This window comes from Trachurus trachurus (assembly GCF_905171665.1).
Source record: "Trachurus trachurus genome assembly, chromosome: 21".
NCBI lineage: Eukaryota > Metazoa > Chordata > Actinopteri > Carangiformes > Carangidae > Trachurus > Trachurus trachurus.
This window is the reverse complement of record NC_139899.1, coordinates 18,259,687-18,278,034: the sequence shown is the minus strand read 5'-3', so window position 1 is coordinate 18,278,034 and position 18,348 is coordinate 18,259,687. Positions and strand designations below refer to the sequence as shown.

The 18,348-nt window shown below is 43.8% G+C and overlaps 1 protein-coding gene across 1 annotated transcript in view; it reads right to left on the bottom strand.

Annotated features, from left to right (window-relative positions):
• Nucleotides 1-18,348, bottom strand: part of igsf3 (immunoglobulin superfamily, member 3) — a 65,039-nt gene that overhangs the window by 29,861 nt on the left and 16,830 nt on the right. Inside the window, exon 2 of the mRNA XM_083996333.1 lies at nt 17,502-17,882. Coding sequence (XP_083852459.1) covers nt 17,502-17,882 — 381 coding nt within the window. The remainder of the gene's footprint in view (nt 1-17,501; nt 17,883-18,348) is intronic.

Here is an 18,348-nt window from a genome sequence, read left to right as displayed (position 1 = left end):
CTTTTGCAGCTCAGGATGCAGGTTCTCATGCATGGATGTGAGGAAAAACATGTCTGTGTTATTCTTCTTCTTTTCTTTTTTTTGACTGACACAAAAGCTGTCAGTCCTTTATAAATCTTTAAAACTACTCTCTTCCTGCTCTACCTCATCTGCAATTTTTGCTTTCATCTCTCTCCATTCCTGATCTTCCCCTGCTCTCTCAGCCCTCTGAAGTGAGTGATGGTTGTCATCCCTCAAGCTGGCCTTTTAAGTCCAGTCACACAGGGATAGAATTGTGGGGGACACAAGGACACAAAAATGGAGGGAAAAGGGATTTTGCAAAGACGACACGAGAAGTGAAAAGGATGATAATTTCTGAAGTCTGATCTGTACATTCTGCATGCACCCAAACTCCTCTCTGCGAGTGTGTGAGGTTGCTACTGAAGTTGCAGACACACAAAAGATTCGTCGCAGAGAAGAGAAGCAACAGGAAATCAAATGCCAGTGTTTGTTTGAGTGTTCAATGCTTTCACCTTTTTATTTAAAAGGTGGAACAGAAAAACCAGGCAGATAGTGAAGATCCAACCACCTGACACTTTGCGCTCACTCTTGTGGTGTTGTCACAGGAGAAGATGATTACACAAGGAACTGAAGAGAAATCACAGCACCCACTGGATGTTAACACTGCTACAAATGTTCTTGCTCACACAAACATGTGTTCTGTCCTTACAGCAACACAAACACCACATGTACGCACCCACACAGATGCCATTTCACTGAATTTCTCTGAATTTGTTTACTCGTGTGCATGTTGATGTGTTATGTAGGTCTGTTGTTTGTTTCTGAGATAGTCTGGCAGTACCTTATAACCAATACCGAAAGGTAGAACTTTTGCCACCAGCTTTGGCCAATAAAAATGAGGGAGTGGATATCAAAAGGTGTGCAACAGTGGCAATATCCATGTGGCAGCTTGTTTCTCACGTATATTAAGAATTCTTTTATGCCTGTTGACAAATCCTGCAACAGACTGGATGGCAAGGGAATAAGCAGAAACTGATGGCAAACCCTGAAAGCTACATAGTTAAATGTAGGTGGACATATAAACAAGGTGGTACACAGTGCACAGCGGCATGCAAAAGTTTGGGCACCCCTGGACAAAACTTCTGTTAATGTGAAAGTTAAGCAAGTGGAAGATGAAATGATCTCCAAAAGGAATAAAATGAAACATGACACATTCCATTTACATTTTAAACAAGCTTTTTTTTTCTTCTTTTTTTTCAATTTTCATATTTTACATTTATATATTGCTTAGAATATTGCAAAAGAGTGTTTCATGTTTAATTTAATGCCTTTTGGAGATCATTTAATCTTCAACTTGCTTAACTGTTCACATTTTTTGACCAAGGGTGTCCAAACCTCTGCATACCATATAGTTGGCATCTATACATGTTTGTTAAATCTGCTACTCTGTCTTTTCTGGGACAATGATCCCCAAGATTTTGGTCACTTGGTGCATTCATCCATCCCATGGACTAACCCACTTACACCTGGGTTGAGGTTAAGATCTGCTAGAGATCTGTATGCCAGTCAAGCCTTGCAACAACACGTGATGAGCTGATTGTGAGTTTGAAACACCTCCAGTAAACTGCACAAACTAATATGACTCTGCTGTTGTGTACAACAACTGAAGTACAACCCAAACCAAAGTGAGGGTTTTACACCTAGTTGAAATGTATCTGGTACAGTAAGGATTACTCAAGTGAATCTTGATGTTATGGCTCTGGGGAGGTCAGTCGGGTTCTTCTAAAACAAACCCAGAAACCTTTTTTTTGTTTTTGGCATTGTTATGTTGAACCGAGAAAATCTTTTACACTGTGAACTTCAACCAAAAGTTCTCCTTAAATGGATGCAAAAAATAAAAAAAATAGCCTAGGTCTAAAAGTACACAAAAGTTTATGCACTAGGGCATTTCACATACTGTTGCCCTGAAGTGCATGACATTCACAACACTACAACATCGCACAGCAGATGTTCAGACACAGCTGAAATGGCTACTGCTTTTCAGCATGTAAGTGTCTGTTTATGTGTGTATGTCTATGTGTGTGTGTTGCTCTCAAGCAAATGACCATTTGGCAAAGCCAGTGGGGTAATTATTGTTAATTACTCTGTGAAACTGAGAGTACTGCTGAGAGGACAACAGAGCGAGTGGGCGATCCTCAGCTCCACTTCATTGGAGTCCGGCCTCATAACCGGGCCGACGTCACTGACCCAGCAAGCCCGCAGTACTTGCAGGCACATTGGGTCAGGGAGTAATATAACAGGAAATAAACAGAAGCCGTGCCTACACCTGTCTTTCTCATACTTATTATCCATTATCGTGCTCATTCACATCCTCCACACCTTTGTTCGTCTCTGTGAGAGCTGTTGATGAGTCAGTGTGAGGAATGAAGAGGTTCAGATGGGGAAGCGAGAAAGAGAGGAGGGTGAGGTAGGAGGACGAGGGAAGAAGGTGCGTATATGATGACAAAGGAAAAGGAAGAGACAAGACAGGATGAATAACAAAGAGGCAGCGCTGTATCCCGACGCACATACACACCAACTCTTGGCGATTTCTGTGAAGGAAGTGGAAAATATACTTCAGATAAATTCCTATTACCCTGTTGTAGCCTATATAGATAGTGAGCTTGTCAGTCTCACTTCGCTACCCTAAACCCATGCGTGCACTATCACCAACACTAACACAAATTCTGGCAACAAGCAACACACAGGGCAACCACCATCTCAGGAGACTCGGGAAATCAAGCAAGCCTTCAAACAAAACACTGTGCGTAGCCAGTGAAGCAAACTCTGACGAACAGAGGTCTACACAACATTCTCAAGAGCTTGTACTGATATTAAGGATGGGATATGGAGTAAAACAGGCGGAAAAAAGGGCAGAATAAAGATCATGCCTCGGAGCTTGAAAACAGACATGTGGGAGCCCTCTTAAACATAGAAGAAAGGGGTGAGGAGAATGAAAAAAACAGAAGGCGAGAGTTGATGGCTGCAATGTGGGATCTAGCTGCACAGCGGGGGTTATATACATAATGCAACACACGCACATGATCAGATGATGTCAGTGCTTTAATTGAGTCGAAGATATGGAACTCAGCTCCTTCACACTTATTTCTGTGTTATCACACTTACATGCGTTATGTACAACAGATGTAAAAGCTGTCGTTGCATTGCGTGTAACCAAGGAAAAAAAAAAACATATTCATGAAGTTCTTGTGTAAAAAATGTTGTGCTTGTTAATATGACGTAGGGCCGTGAATTTATTAACCAGAGCAGATGTTTGTTCTCACGTCACGTGGTAACCCCCTGAGCTTGGTGCCTCTTGTGTTTGGTTACTCCTCAGCCTCCTTTTGTAATAATGACACACGTAATACAGTAAAACAGTAAAACAGTTGAAAAAGCCAAAAGCAAAGAGATTGTATTGTACCACAGGAAAAGTCAAGTGGTCACATCACAGTCATTTTCGATACAAGTGAACACATGCAGACAAGCATGTATTAAAATGAGCAGATTACAGCACAAGCATATGACAGTATATATTTTCTCCATCAAAAGCGCTTCTCTGCAGCCAAAAAACCAAAGAGGCTCCGTAAACTGAGGCTTGGCACTCATACTGAGAAGTGGTTGAAGTATCATCAGTCAGTCAGTCAGTCAGTCAGTCAGTCAGTCAGTGAGAGATATCTGTGTTTATAAGGGTGGACCTGCTGTTGTGATCCAGTTTCCAGTGTAAAATTGTGTGAATAAAGTCAATATTTCAATTTATCACATACAGAAAACAGCAGTTACTAATTACTGAACTTTAAAAGTGCGGTCCATATGGCATGGATTTGATGGTCTGGGTGCTGACAATGCCTTGCAACTCGACTACTTAATAAGGAAACACAACAGGAAACATGACAGCACATTCATTAGTCTGTGGACGGATGGTGCTCTGGACTCACTTGTAATAATTTGTAGCTACCTAACAGCTCTCAGTTTGGAGAGCTGTCAAATAGCTGATGTTGGAATGGCTAAGGTCTTGGTCAGAGGCACAAATTATTTAAAGATTGCTGAATACATTTTACCATAATGACTGAATGGTTACATAGCACACTGATCACAATACATTTATATGTGCAACAAAAGCTACAAAACTTGCAAAATGCAAGATCTTGATTGCATTGATAATGGCTCATCAGCAGGCATGGATTTTTTTTGGTTTTGTTTTTAATTATCAGGTTAGTAATTTTATAAACCTGTCAGTCTTATAATTTTCCAATTCGCAAATCAATGGAACTATAGTCAAGTTGTGTGTATTAGAGGGCTGAAACTGTTTTAATGTGGCACAAAAACCCTTACTTGTGTTTCCCTTGAAATTTTAAGAGGGTGATAAAAAAAAAGCTTTATTGCAGCTTGTAAGCATATGATTAGGCGAGATACAAAGTTTTCTGTTCAGAGCTAAGTGTGTACAGAATAAACAGACTCCTTTTGTTATGAATGAATTAGCAGTCGTTTATCATCAGGATCACAGACCACTGACTGAGAGTAAACACCAGACATACTGCGCCATAGTGTAAATTGCTTGATTTCTGAGACTTTATAGTACAACAAACAGGTACAAATTAAAATCAGTTTGTGTATGGTCTGTTTTCAATATGAGGCACCATGAGTGGAATGTTTCAGATTATCTGGTCTGATCAAAGAGGTTTCCACACACCTCCTCCAATCTCATAAAAATTGTGAGGGGAGATAAAATAGAAGTAAAGAGGAGAAGTGGTGGGGGCTACAAGAAAAGCCTTGAGAGGATATGAGAGATCTTACAGATGCTATCATGAGATTTTCAGCTGAGGTCTCCTGCTAATGGAACATCATTCTCGGCGGGTGTGTGAGTGTAAGTGTGTGTCCTGCGCAGAAGCACAGAGGTCACAATGACTGAAAGGAAGAGGCCTCTTCATTTAATAAAGGGGTCTCTGAAGCAATCTTTCCTGTCTCCTTACATTGTCATTCCTCTTCGGGCTCTGTCCCATTTTCTCTCCTCACAATTTTCTCCTCACCACCGCCATCCTTGCCGCCTCTCTCCACCACATTATCTCGTGAGTTTTCGTTTCGTTAGACAAGTTGCTTGTCAGCACCTAATTATCACTTATTCTGTTTTTCTCAGCCTCCTTCCTCCTCCAGCTCGTCCTCTTCACGACTGTCTTTGAACGCAGGCAGGCACGTTTTATCGAGCTGCTGATCCCTCTTTAACCAGCTTATACGCTACATGTCAGTCAGACAATGACCATATTGAAAGCCGAGAGCTTTACGTTTTTATATCTGGGGGGGGGGCATGGAACTAGTAAAGGAAGTTCCATCTGCTGTGTGTGTGTGAGAGGGAGACGGAGCCAGAGTGAGACCCCTGTGGCTAACACAGCTCATTATACCTAAAGGTAGAAGGAGAGGCACATCACAATTGGGCTCAGTCTCTCCCTCTCTCTTACATCCACCCAAACACACACACACACACACACACATTCACAGTCAATCCTGAGGGGACAGCTGCTCTCTGACACACACATACACATAAACTCACACAAACACACACGCACACACAGTAGTAGTATAACTGACTGTGGTTTTCCCCTCTGCTCACCCAAACATTTCCTCTAGAGCTGTGACTCAGCCAAGCTGGGTCACTGAATTACAAATAGTCCTGAGGGGTGTGATGCTTATTAACATTATTTTTTTTTTAGAAGAACATACATTAAGTTAATAGCAGAACTTACTGCTACTGCATTTTCCCCCCTTTTTAAAGCTGAGTTGCAAAATGCATGAATTTAGAAGGTCATTAATTATATAATAGCATTTCAAAATACATTTCCGCCAAACTTGGTGGAGGGGTGGAAGGAAGAGTCATTAAACTTTGGGGCAGATCTGGATCATTTACTACGGAGTGCAAGTTTTTTTTTTCTTCTTCCTCTCTAGCTTGTGTATATTATCTAACACTAGCCTTGATGGAGGTCTGCACTCTTAGAGTGGCATTCTAGTGTTTTCATGTAGACGAATGCTTTATTTGAATGAGAACGATAATAATAAAATAAATTCTTAACAATACAAGCTTAATCTCCACTGAGGTGTGAGTCAGATGCAAGAAAGATAACTGTGCCTCTATCTGTTTAATCAGTCATTTTAACAAAGGATACAATGAATTTCATCTGTTTAACAGTTGGTTCACATAACGCTGGGAGAAAGTTGATCAACACATCGAGATCGAGACATGACACAACTTCTATCCATAAACAAAATGTGTGTGTTACTTAACACGTGTTAAGAAATTTTCCTTGACCTTTGTCCGAATAAACTGCACACACTCTTCGTCCCTGACACTCTGAGGCGCCTCCTGCTCTCCCTCAAATGTTCCTAACCTCCTACGCTCACTATCAATAAGAGGCTTGATGTAACCTTGGCCACTGCTGAATGGAGTACAACAGCTGCACAGTCACTTGGCTAGAGTTAAACAATGGGCTTATAGTGAATTTGCGACTGACCTTCTGTGTATACATGGTTTCTCACAGCATGTGCACGATGGTAAGCTGTTGTGTTTGGGGTTTTCATAATTGACAATAGGTTCTATCATGTCAATGTGAAAGGATGCTGCTAAACAGTAACCAGACTCAGAACTCCACTCCATCAGCATTTTAGCCTCTTTGAGCTCATTGTTTTGGTATTGCATCCAGCAGCTGCTTGTTCTTTTTAGGTTGGCTTGGAAACATGGACGTGTAAATAGGCAACTGTTTGCTAACAATAAGAGAGCATTGTTTCAGTGTTGCATTTACAACTCTTTGTGCTGCCCCCAGGTGGGCAGAAAATAAAATAAAATACAATGACATAGAATAAATCGCCTCCCTTTTCAAATGAATCAAGTAGAACGAATTAAAGCATTTTTCAGTCACCCTTCAAGATGAAATTATGTGCATTTGCCCATGTTTTTCTCACTGGACAGCATAAGCAAAAAAAAAAAGGAGAGGAATAACAAAAGGAGAAAGTGGGAGAAGAAAAGAAAAGAAAGATGGGCAGCGGGTAAAGGAGTGGGCTTTGTTATTGTAGCAGGAGAATGGTGACGTGGAGTTAAAAGGCTGAATGTTGCGATAAGAGTGGGATCCATGGTGAGAAGAAGCTTTCAGATATGAGACGCTGTTTACACAAAGGCAGAAGAGGAGGATTTAACACTAACTAAGACGCACGCAAACACACGCAAGCACGTATACACACACACACACACACACACACTCACTCACACACTCACACAATATGACACTACCTCTCACTGAGGCCCAGCCAGGAAATGAGCCTGAGTGAGTGTGTTGGGAAGATGGAGAGTAAGCGGCAGATTAAAAGGCAAGGCGTGAGAGGAGGGGTAGTCTGAAGAGAGGTGGGAGTATGAAAGACAAATCTTCCTAAGAGCGTTTGAGAGGAGCTGTGTGCAAAGCTATCGTTGACTGAAATCCTTTACAGCATCAAAGATTTGCGCATCATGCCTAAACACATGAAATATTCCATCCACCCCCCGCCCCCCACCAGCCCACCCCACCCCACCCCCGAGCCCTCAACCCCCCTTTTCAAGAATGACACTCCTCCTTCTGTCCCTGCATTTCTTCTCTCATCTTCACCAGCTTTCAGACCCACTTTCTCAAGCATTTTATCCCTCACACACTTTCTTTGGCGTTTCTCCTCCTCCCCTTTTGCTCATGTATCCAAATAACATGAAATACAGCAAACCCAATGTGTCCAGGAGGAGAGAAACACACACAGACACCCACTTTGTGTGTGTGTGTGTGTTTGTCTTCTTCGCTGCTGTCCTGGAGGTTGATACTGTAGCACATGTGCCTGGTTTTGCTCTGTCTGCCAACATCAGCGCAAACACACACCCCAGAGTCATAACAACTTCCACACACATATGCGCACACACATGGACATCACCATGCAATAACTCTTCCACCTACAGGCGCACATGAATTCACACTCGCACACCGACACGCGGCACGCAATCACCCACATTCATCGTTGTCCCACTTGTGTACTAGAAACAACATCTATCAAGTATATTATCATTCCGATATTTCCGTAGGTGCAAGTATTAAAACTAATAAGCTCCCTCCCTGTGCTGCACTTACTGTCTCCCCGCCTCTTTCTTTCTCTCTACACCCCTCACAGGAGCTCCCACCATCTCCCTTCATCCCTCCCTCCATCCATCGCTCCAGCCCCAGATGGTAAAGCACTGTGACCAATTAAAGACTTCCCTGAGGATAGAACCAGTTATAGCCCCAGCCATCTGACCATTTCTGTGAGTGTGTACCATGTGTGTGTGTGTTTCTGCACGTCCACCTTAAAAAAAACCATACTGTGTTTTTATCACTTTACAAAGCGCTGCTTTTTGGCAAGTTCCACATGGCTTCTTCCTCCCCTCCCCCCAAAAAAGTAGCCTACATTGGCATACAAGTCAAAGAATAACACACACATGATAACAAAGTACCAGGAACTGGAGAGTCACTTGATTAGAGGAAATTTTAGTCAGTGTGTGCATGTGTGTATACGTTGTATTGGTCTATGAGAGACAGACAGGGAGGGACGGATAAGGAGGGAGGGAAAAAACGAGTAGAGTGCAGCGAAGGGAGGTGGGCAGCGCTCAGTCACCAGGCAGCCGTCCAGCAGGGCAGCAAATGAGGGAGCAACTGTCTGTCTGAGCTGCCAGCACTGAGGGGAATCAGGCATATGCCAACCCCACCCAACCCCTCTCATACACACACACACACACACGCACACACACAAGCCGATCTACTCTACCCACATCCCAGGGTGGCCGCCCTGGCACGGGGGCACAGGTGGCAGCATATGTCCACCGTCTACCCCCTCAGTCAACTGAGAGAAAGGGGCCGCTCATGCCTGGACATGAGATTGTGTGTGTGTGTGTGTGGAGTATTTCTTTCTCCCAAAAGTCCTTACAAAAGCTTTTAGGTATGTGTGAGTGCGCCTATACATGATTAGATTCTGTACAGATTCTAGATAGTGGTGTGTCCCTGAGACAGCTCGAGGGTCATCGTCTTGCTTGCTTAATGCTGCTTTGCCGAAGTGAGTTAAGCCTCCCAGGCTTCTCCCATTTTTACTTTTTACCTCTATACGACTACAGCCTACAGCAGCTGGCTCTGCAGCCCACATTCAAATCCATTACATAAGACATTTTAACTAATCCTCTGTTTCCCATTGCAAATAATAAGGCTATGATTAGCATGCTAATGAGGTGGGTGCGATGCTAATCTTTAAAACTGGTAGGCCTATCAGAGAATCCTATTTGAAAAGGGCCCAGGCCCAAGAGAAGGGACGATGAGGGCGCCAAGCCCAAATGGGATCTTGTATGGAGGAACTGCATCACTGCGCTTTAACAACTGACCTCTGTGTGTTAGTTAGACTGTATATCTGCTAAATCTGATCATCATCACCACAGCTGGGGTAGCACATGCAGCGTTGGGTAGCCCTGAGACAGGTGGGCACTCCCATTTCAATTTGGCACACGAAACATATGGGCAGCAGGTGAACAAAATACCATGTGTACCCACAGTGCCCACTGCCCACCATGGCATACTGTGGTTAAATGTAAGCACGGCATGATCCCTTCCAATGCAAAGAAGCTTTTAGGCTACATACGTTACTGCAGCTTTTACACATCTTGCTTTTGTTTGATTGAAGTAGATTATATTTAACATCACTCGTGTTGTCTCATTCCCAGCTGAGTTTTCCCCATCACTGCTATGTAGCCTAACAATTGGCATGTTGAGGACTGCAGCTTATGTGCTTCTATCCATAGCCAGCTGTGTTGCACAAACAGCTGCCACCCAATTGATATTGCAAGACAAATAATTTGCAAGGGCGCCACTCTTTATAATACCTGCCTACCTCTCTGTACACAGAATACATCACTGAGGAGAAATTCTGCCTCAGCATCTTGAATGTCTATCATTGATTGAATAACCTGCGTAATTGTTGTGAGGGCGTGTGTCAATACCTCTTGTACATGAATGTGAGTAAATAGATTCTGATGCCTGTGTGTGTGTAGGCCTATGTGTTTTGTGTCCATGTCAAAAGGGGTTATCATACGTATAGTTTGAACCTGGAAAAACCTCCCGCCCCCCCATTGTGCCCAGATAAGGCTTCAAAGCAGCTGCCAACATCAAACAATGCTGCTGCAGCCGGAGTGTCCTGGACTGCACGAGTCCTGGAGGCTACGCCGTACATTACACTCTTTACTAACACACACACTAACGACATGAACACAAACACTCATTAGCACATCCATTCACATCCATATTCATGCAGAATTCATATTCAAACTGTGGCTGTGCTCCGTTAATCTCCCCGAGAAGAGGTGGCAAGCCCTTGAGGGTTAGCGCTTAGCTAAGCTAATCAAATCAACTTGAGGAACACTGGCGCATCTTTAGCCCATTATATAAACATTAATAAACATATACACTCACCACACACACATACACACGTGTATTTGTTAACATATTAAATCCTTTCTCATTAGCCTAGCTCAGTAGCGTGGGCAAAGGGGCTAAATACAGGAGCATCTTTGACATCATTTATGTTTTCATAAGGGTAACAGCCAAAACTTGCTGTGCAGTGTGTGCTTGAAAGTGTGTCTGTGGGCTACAGGAGTATTTTGATTCATATTTAAAGGCAGCCTCTTAATTGGCCTGTCATACTCCTCAGCAGCAGTAGCTACTTGGAGCAAGAGGCAGGGCTAAAAAACACTGTGGCCTCATCTGGAGGTCGTTATGGATCCCCTGGGGTCCTAATATCCGAGACTTGATCTAGGACCTGTGTTGGGCTGGGTACAAATTATATTTAGTCAATCTCAGTGGGCCAGGGTCCCACTCTGTAAGTCATGTGTCTTTGGTCTGAGTGTGCTCCCAATCCTCTTCAAAAAAATATGATTTACTTACTACAGTGAGAACAAACTGTGAAAAAAATGAAATATATTTCTACTTTCTCCGACCAAGGGTGCTTGTTAATTGGTGGCGCGTCATGCTGCTGTCAGCCCTGGCATTCTCTCCATTTTCTCCATTTGTTTGTTTCATTTGTCTGTTTGGATGAACAGCATTTGGATCAGATCTAATTTTCTCAGGTCTATTTAGAGCGTGTCTCTGTGATTGTGCCTGGAGTCCTTTAAAACCCAAAAAACAAAAAACAAAAAGCATTACATTCATGGTTGTGGGATTTTCGAAAGGGTCATTTTGGATCAGGCCTAAAATTTTGGACCTGTGGCCTCATTACTGTTGTTTTCTTTGACCTCAGTAATGTACACGGCTTATTTGTCCGATGTCCAAAATATGCCTTCTGCCTGAATGTGCCTGTTCAGCCAGATTTGATTTTGACCTTTTGTGATAAGCTTACACATCTGAAAATGAATTTAAAACGTAGAATCCAAAACACTTCCCTTTCTAAGTTAACTGCAACTGAGAATCTAAATAAAATAATTGCCTATAGTACTGTGTACAGTACAGCTTGTCTTACAGGACTGCAGAGTGCCAAGGTAACTGGTTCTCCCTGTTGAGCAAAGCTGTTTTATTCACAGTGCAGTAATGTTGCATTCAGCAGATGCATTGTCTACCACAGTGATCCGCTGGGTTGTTAAAACCCTCTTCAGTGATGTTCAGAGGGAAGCATGTGTTCCGATGGGAGCGCTACAGCACCGTCCCTCTCAGACTCAATTATGGGTGCGACATCTGTCCTGACTGACAGCTCGCTACAGTGTGTAACTGTGACTGTGTGTTTCCTGTGTATAGGCTACTGTACGCATGTGTCTCTGTACAGTTGGTCCCCGTGGCAGCAATGTTATCAAGCAGGAAGCCCTGTCCGCCAAAGTAGATGAGATGTGCAAGAAAATGGCAGGCCAGACATGGTGATAAAATCTCTTTCCATTTGGAGGCCTGCCTGGTCTGCAGCTTAGAGCCAGCATGTGCATACACACACACACACACACACCAAACGTGGAGAGGGGGGAATGTAATTGTAAATGAAAGTGAGAGGTGATTGTGAGGACGGAGAGAGATGGGGCAGAAAAAAGCAAGAAGTGTCACAGTGAGGAGAGACAAGGGAGATGAAATGATCCAGGCACACAAGGGCCTCTGCTCCAAATCAATACAAAAAGATACAGAGATACAATTTTCCTTGTCTATTTATCTACACTCTCTCCCATGCTCACCTATCCTCCAGCAACTTTTACTATACATTTCTTTGTCCTCCCCACTCAGCTGTTTGTCTTCTCTAATACAATTTGTTTTTTTTTCTTCCTGTTCTCCTCCTCTGCCTATATTCAATTGCTACTGTGCTATGTGTTTCAATCACTCCCGTGCATTTCTACTGTGATGAAGCTCAACGAATAGCCGTATTGACAAAACCATATACCTGCATGACCAATGCCAGCTGGGGGCCGAGGCAGAGATCGGGTTTAAATCGAATCTGGAGGTCTGGATTGATGGGGAGAAAACAAGGGGAACGTGTGGAACAGTGGAAGAAGAGGAAGAGGAAGAGGAGGAGGAGGAGGGGGAGGTCTCAGTGTCACCCAGTGTAAGAGACAGAATGTGAGATGACATCTCCCCATTCAATCTATCTCATTAAGTGAAGTAGAGGAGTGCAACTTGGCAGTGCTGACTCTCTTGCAAAAAAAAAAAACAGTCGGGAGAGACACACAAATCAGAGGCACGCTCGCAATGCTGAGCTCAGCACAAGCATCCTTCACCCACTGTTACTCTCTGTGTATGTTTAACAGTGCACACAGCCCCAGCCAAGCTAGGAAAAGTCAACACCCCTGTTCTTTGCCCTCGTCGCAGACACCCATGCTTGAAGGTTGCACGTGTATAGAAACACACAAACAAAAAAGATAGATAACTGCATATATTGACCTTGGATAGGCACTGCCTTGCAGATTACTAGTTTACCATAGGACCATAGTTTAAGCTGGTGAAAGGATTTTTTTCATTCCTCTACTGAAAATGGAAGGAAAAAAATGTAGGCCATAAATATAATGAAAATGAAAAGTGTGACTAGAAAAATGTCCTGAGAATGATTCACCCAACAGTTTTCTTCTTCCTTAATTGAAATTCCTGGTTCTCATCTTGAGCCGTTTCCCTTCTTTCTCTTTCTTTCCTAGCTTCCTCAATTTACACTGGCTAATTGCGTTTAGAAGTTGGATGGCGGCTGGCAACTGCATTAACCTTAGGAGTCACATCAGGCAGAGACTATTTAAAGTGCACCCCTATAGCGCCAGTTGTATTGTGGGTAATGCCTTGGGGAGGTGTAACCAATCACATTGGAGTCTAGAGGAAGAGCTCATCATTTATTGGTCACACGCTCTATTCAGGATCACCCTGCTACCCATCTACAATACTGCCGCTTCTGTCCCCATTCCTCTCTTTTCCAATTTCCTCATCTCTGTGTTCTTGCACCATCCATCTCACTTTCTTTTCTACAAACCCCCTCACTGCCAAACATACATTCTTTCCTGGTCACACATCTGAAGATGGACGTTTTCTTCCTGTGTCTTGTCCCGTGGCGGTGAATAACAGAAAGGGGTCGGAATACCTCCCTCTGAAAATGCATCACGGCTTTGGGTCTCCAGCTCTAATACTATATTACTATGGGACTGGGGATGGATGACGAGTGCCAAATGCGGAGGCTTGAATCTGTATATCTGCCAGCACAGTGACTCCTATGGTGCTTTCTATGACAGTGAGGGTATATGGCAGCTTCATAAGTAAGAGCAGTGTGATACTTGTCTCAGCGAGGGCTTGTTGTTCTGCTAGCTGTTGGACTTGCTCGCGCACAGGCTGGTGCGTAGGATAAGGACAACCATGATGGCCATGTCAGGCTGTTGTCCTTTTCTTCTGCAATCTGATGTGTGGGAGTAAATCCAAACACACACATGCAGGGGTGCACACAGTAACGCACACATTCAAATTCAAGAGACTAAGCTTAGTCGATCTCCAAGATCAGAGATAAGAGGTGTGCGCATTGAAACTACAGACGACCTTTGACCTCAAACAGCTTCAAAGAACTCCAGCCTGGCATGGCTCGTGTAACTGATTATCAAAAACAGTGTAGCATTAACAGCAACTGCTGCTGTAAAGAGAGACACCATCTAAGTGTGAAAAATAATAACACAGATGAAAGGTGTTACACATAAATGCATTCATGTGGCATTTATGTGACACACATTAAGTTTGATTCCCGCCTCACAGCATGTCAATCACATAAAGAGGTGTAAACATGGAACCAGATCTTTGAGCATGAATAGTGTGATTTACCTGACCTTATGTTTCAGCAAAGTAGCTGAACAGACAGTATTTGTTAGCAGTAACTTGTTGGTTTTAGGAGCAGTTTGCCAAAGAATATTTTAAATACAATCAAGCATTAAATAGTTGAGATGGTTCACATTTTAGCATACATACATTCCTATTTACACATGTGAACCACATTGCTTTAAGCTCTGTTTTTTGTTCTCCACCAACTCCTGAAGGGGCCAAATGGCTCTTCATAAGCTTAATACTTAAGTATGTTCAGCAGCTGGTGGCTAAACATCTGTCTGCTGTTTGGTGCTGGTAGCTAAGAATTGGTTTTTAGAGCTTTGTGACTAATTGAGTTGCAGGTTGAACCGATGCAGGTCTGTGCAGACCTGTGTGCACATACTGTATACGCTGATATTTTAACTCTATGCTGTTATTTCACACGACAAACTAATGATTTCTCTGCATTTCTATGCCACTCCATGATTTTGTGGACACATGCAGTATGTGTGCCATAATGGCCAATTATTCTTTACTCATGTTAACATTACCACAGTGCCTGAGGCTGTATTGGCACTTGGGGGCTGGACGGAGGCTACTTTTTTCCATTTGATCAATCCAAGTTTAGTATCAGAGGGTATAAAACACACACACACACACACACACACACACACACACACACACACACACACACACACACACACACACACACACACACACACACACACACACACACACACACACACACACACACACACACACACACACACACACACACACACACACACACACACACACACACACACACACACACACACACACACACACACACACACACACACACACACACACACACACACACACACACACACACACACACACACACACACACACACACACAGACTTTCTGACCGTTCACAAAAAATGGTCTCAGATAGACAAAGAGGAACCATTTTCCTCCTCCAGCAGCAGGTGTTCAGTTCCATATTGAAACCCTCACCTTGTCTTTGTACACATACATTGACAGTGGGTGAAATGCATCCAAGTGAGTGAGCCTTAATACAGCACTCGGGGCACAGATTACTGCGTGGCCTTCTAGCCTTTCAATTAACCAAATCGCTCCACTGCCAGACACACAACCCCCCACTTCTGTCTGTCCTTCTATCTCATATCCTTCCTCCCCATATGTCCTCCATGATGAAACAAACATCCTCAAGGGCAGCATTTACAAAGGACTCCTTTGAATACTACAAAGCCAGAGCAAATTAAAGAAAGAGGCCAGGGCTGATGAATGAGACAGACAGATGACAGAGTGAGAAACAGGAGAGCGAGGAAAGAGAAGGGGGAAGGGAGGGAGGGAGGACAGGGTATTGTTCACCCACAAGAGTCCAGGGAGGCGTGCAGCTGCTGGGGGAATCACAGAGGGACAACGACAGAGACCCCGCTGCATACCCTTGACCTGCGAAACTGGGTTAAGAGGTTCGAGACACGAAAAGAGGCTCAGATAACAAAGTCCCTCAACACCTCTTGCTTGCATACTCTGTCTAACTTCCTTGCGCACAAAGATCTATAAATACTCTGTGCTATCAGCAGTGCTGTTTTACTCTGCCCTGCCCCACATGCAGATCATACCGCTCATGCTGGAGAACACAACAGCTGAGAGATCCAAGGGAAAACACCTTGCCTGGCATGAAACTGCCCTGCTGAGCAAGAAAAAACAATATACGTAGACACTAATGTTTCATGTAGTGGAGATGCCACAAGTGATACAAATAAGTGCAACTCAAATCAATAAGTGGGTTTACACTTTGTCCCCAAGAGGAGGGTCAGCGGCGTCGGGGGGAAAGGTATGAATTTGCGAAAGGAAATGTAACTCCCCACCAGCTGTGACAGCTGTGGCTCCCCTCGCTGCAGTGTGGGCCTGTTGAGGTGGATGAAGAAAGAGCTGAAGAGGCAAGATCATGCTACTGTGTGAAAACATTTTTGTATCAAACAAATTATGGGGGTAGGAGGGAGATGCGTCAGTGTGTGTAGGTGCGTGAAGTGTGACTGAGAAGGAAGAGAGAGAGAGGAGAGAGAAAGAGAGGGGGGAGGAGCTTGGTTTTCCTGGTGGGAACAGGTGTGACTCTGTGTGACACTGGAGTGCAACACTTCCTCTCACACTCCTTCCAAAGGGGGTGCACCGGCGGTCACGGCTGTTTTCTTTCTTATTTTGGAAGGGATTGTAGTTATTTATTTGTATTTGGTATAAAAAAAAACATTCCTGGGCTCAACTTGTACTATGACAGGACATTCAATCCAAGCTCACAACACACACGTTTGTAAGGAGGTGCCGGAGCCCGAGGCCTCGGGATGAAAATCTTATTGTAAATGTATTTGGAATATGCGGCGTCGAGGCACAATAACTCAAGGCAGGTTTTGCATTTTTACTTAATCACGAGGCGCTGTTCTGATATCCTGCTAATTTAGTTGACATTATGGTATGATATTATGGTGTGCCTACGCCTGAATAAATGTATGCTTAATGAAATTACCTCAAAATAACGGATACACACACCCGGAGCAGTATGCAGGATAGGAATATAATATCGCTGAATACTGTAGAACTCCTCGTTATTCTGTGGGGGCTTTATACTAACTATAATGAAGATAACACATTTAGCCCGCCTATGTGCACCTTACCTGACGGATATTCATTGCCCACTTTACGAAGAATCTTGATATCCGACTTATCACAATGGTACAGCTACATTAGAGGGTCAGTTTGGGTCAGGGTTAAATTACCACTGAATTGTCTTTGAAAGGAGGCGAAAGACTGTTAGCCAATTCCAGTCACGTTTTCATTTGTGTATCTAATAGAATATCTGCTAATCTAAACATTGTTCCACAGCTTGTAGTCAAAAAGTCCACAGGGTGTCTTTAAAAAAACATCCTGCAGATCTCTGTTATCACAGTCGGAAGGCCTTACTCATTGAACTTATCAAACGACAAATAAGCATAATTAAGAAATAGAAATAGATATAGAAAAGATGTATGGTTGGGGTGGTAAATATCTGATATTATCTATTTAGAGCATCATTGACATGTGGTGTGTGGTTTATCTGTACACACAGGTGGTTTGTTTGCACATTGAGAGTGTGTTTGTGTGTGTGCTGCTTAGAGACTCACCAGTGAGGTTTGTGCGTGCACTGTAGGATCCAAGGTATCGTCCATCTGTGTTGGGTGTGTAACACTCAAACAGACCCTGGTCCTTGGCCTGCACTTTGGTGATGTGGAGCACAGCAGAGTCGCGGCTCAACCTCTCCACATAGATTTCTTTACTATTCACCCTTTGGGCATAGACGGCGTAGGCATAGTTTGGCTGAGCCGTGCTTACTATGCGGATTTCCCGGTCTGGTACTGATGGCAAGTACATGGACCACTCAAAGTCCTGCTCCACGCCCTCTTTGTAGCCGCTCACGTTGCACCAGATGGTCACGTGGGAGCCCTCGGTCCGTACCAGCGGTCCACTCTGCACCGTTACCACTCTCTGAGCCACGGCAACACCGGCTGCAAATGGAGGTGGGGGAAGAGAGACAGAGAGAGAAAGAGAGGAGAGAGGGGAGAGAGGGTGGGGTGAAGGCAGGGAGAAAGGAGAGAAATATAGCCTGGGTTAAAAAAAAACTGTTGTTTAAATACAGCAACAGCCTGACATGCACGGATAAGCATGCTGGATAGTGCTCACCGAGGTTGAGGTATCACACAATGCGCACACATGCATGGTTCTTGAACACCGCTAACATCTTTAAACATTCACACAGATACTCTTTAACAGCCATCATCCAATCACTGCTCACTGCTGTTACACACACACACTCCTGTGTTAACCCTTTACCACAGGGACAGCGCTGCAGCTGTACCACACTGAGGTGAGAGGCAGCCATCTGGGACTTAAGAGAGAGAGAGAGGTCAGTGTCAGCTGGTAAAACACAAGTCAGCCGAGCATGTTGAGTGTGTCAAGCTGCACAGGTGTTTT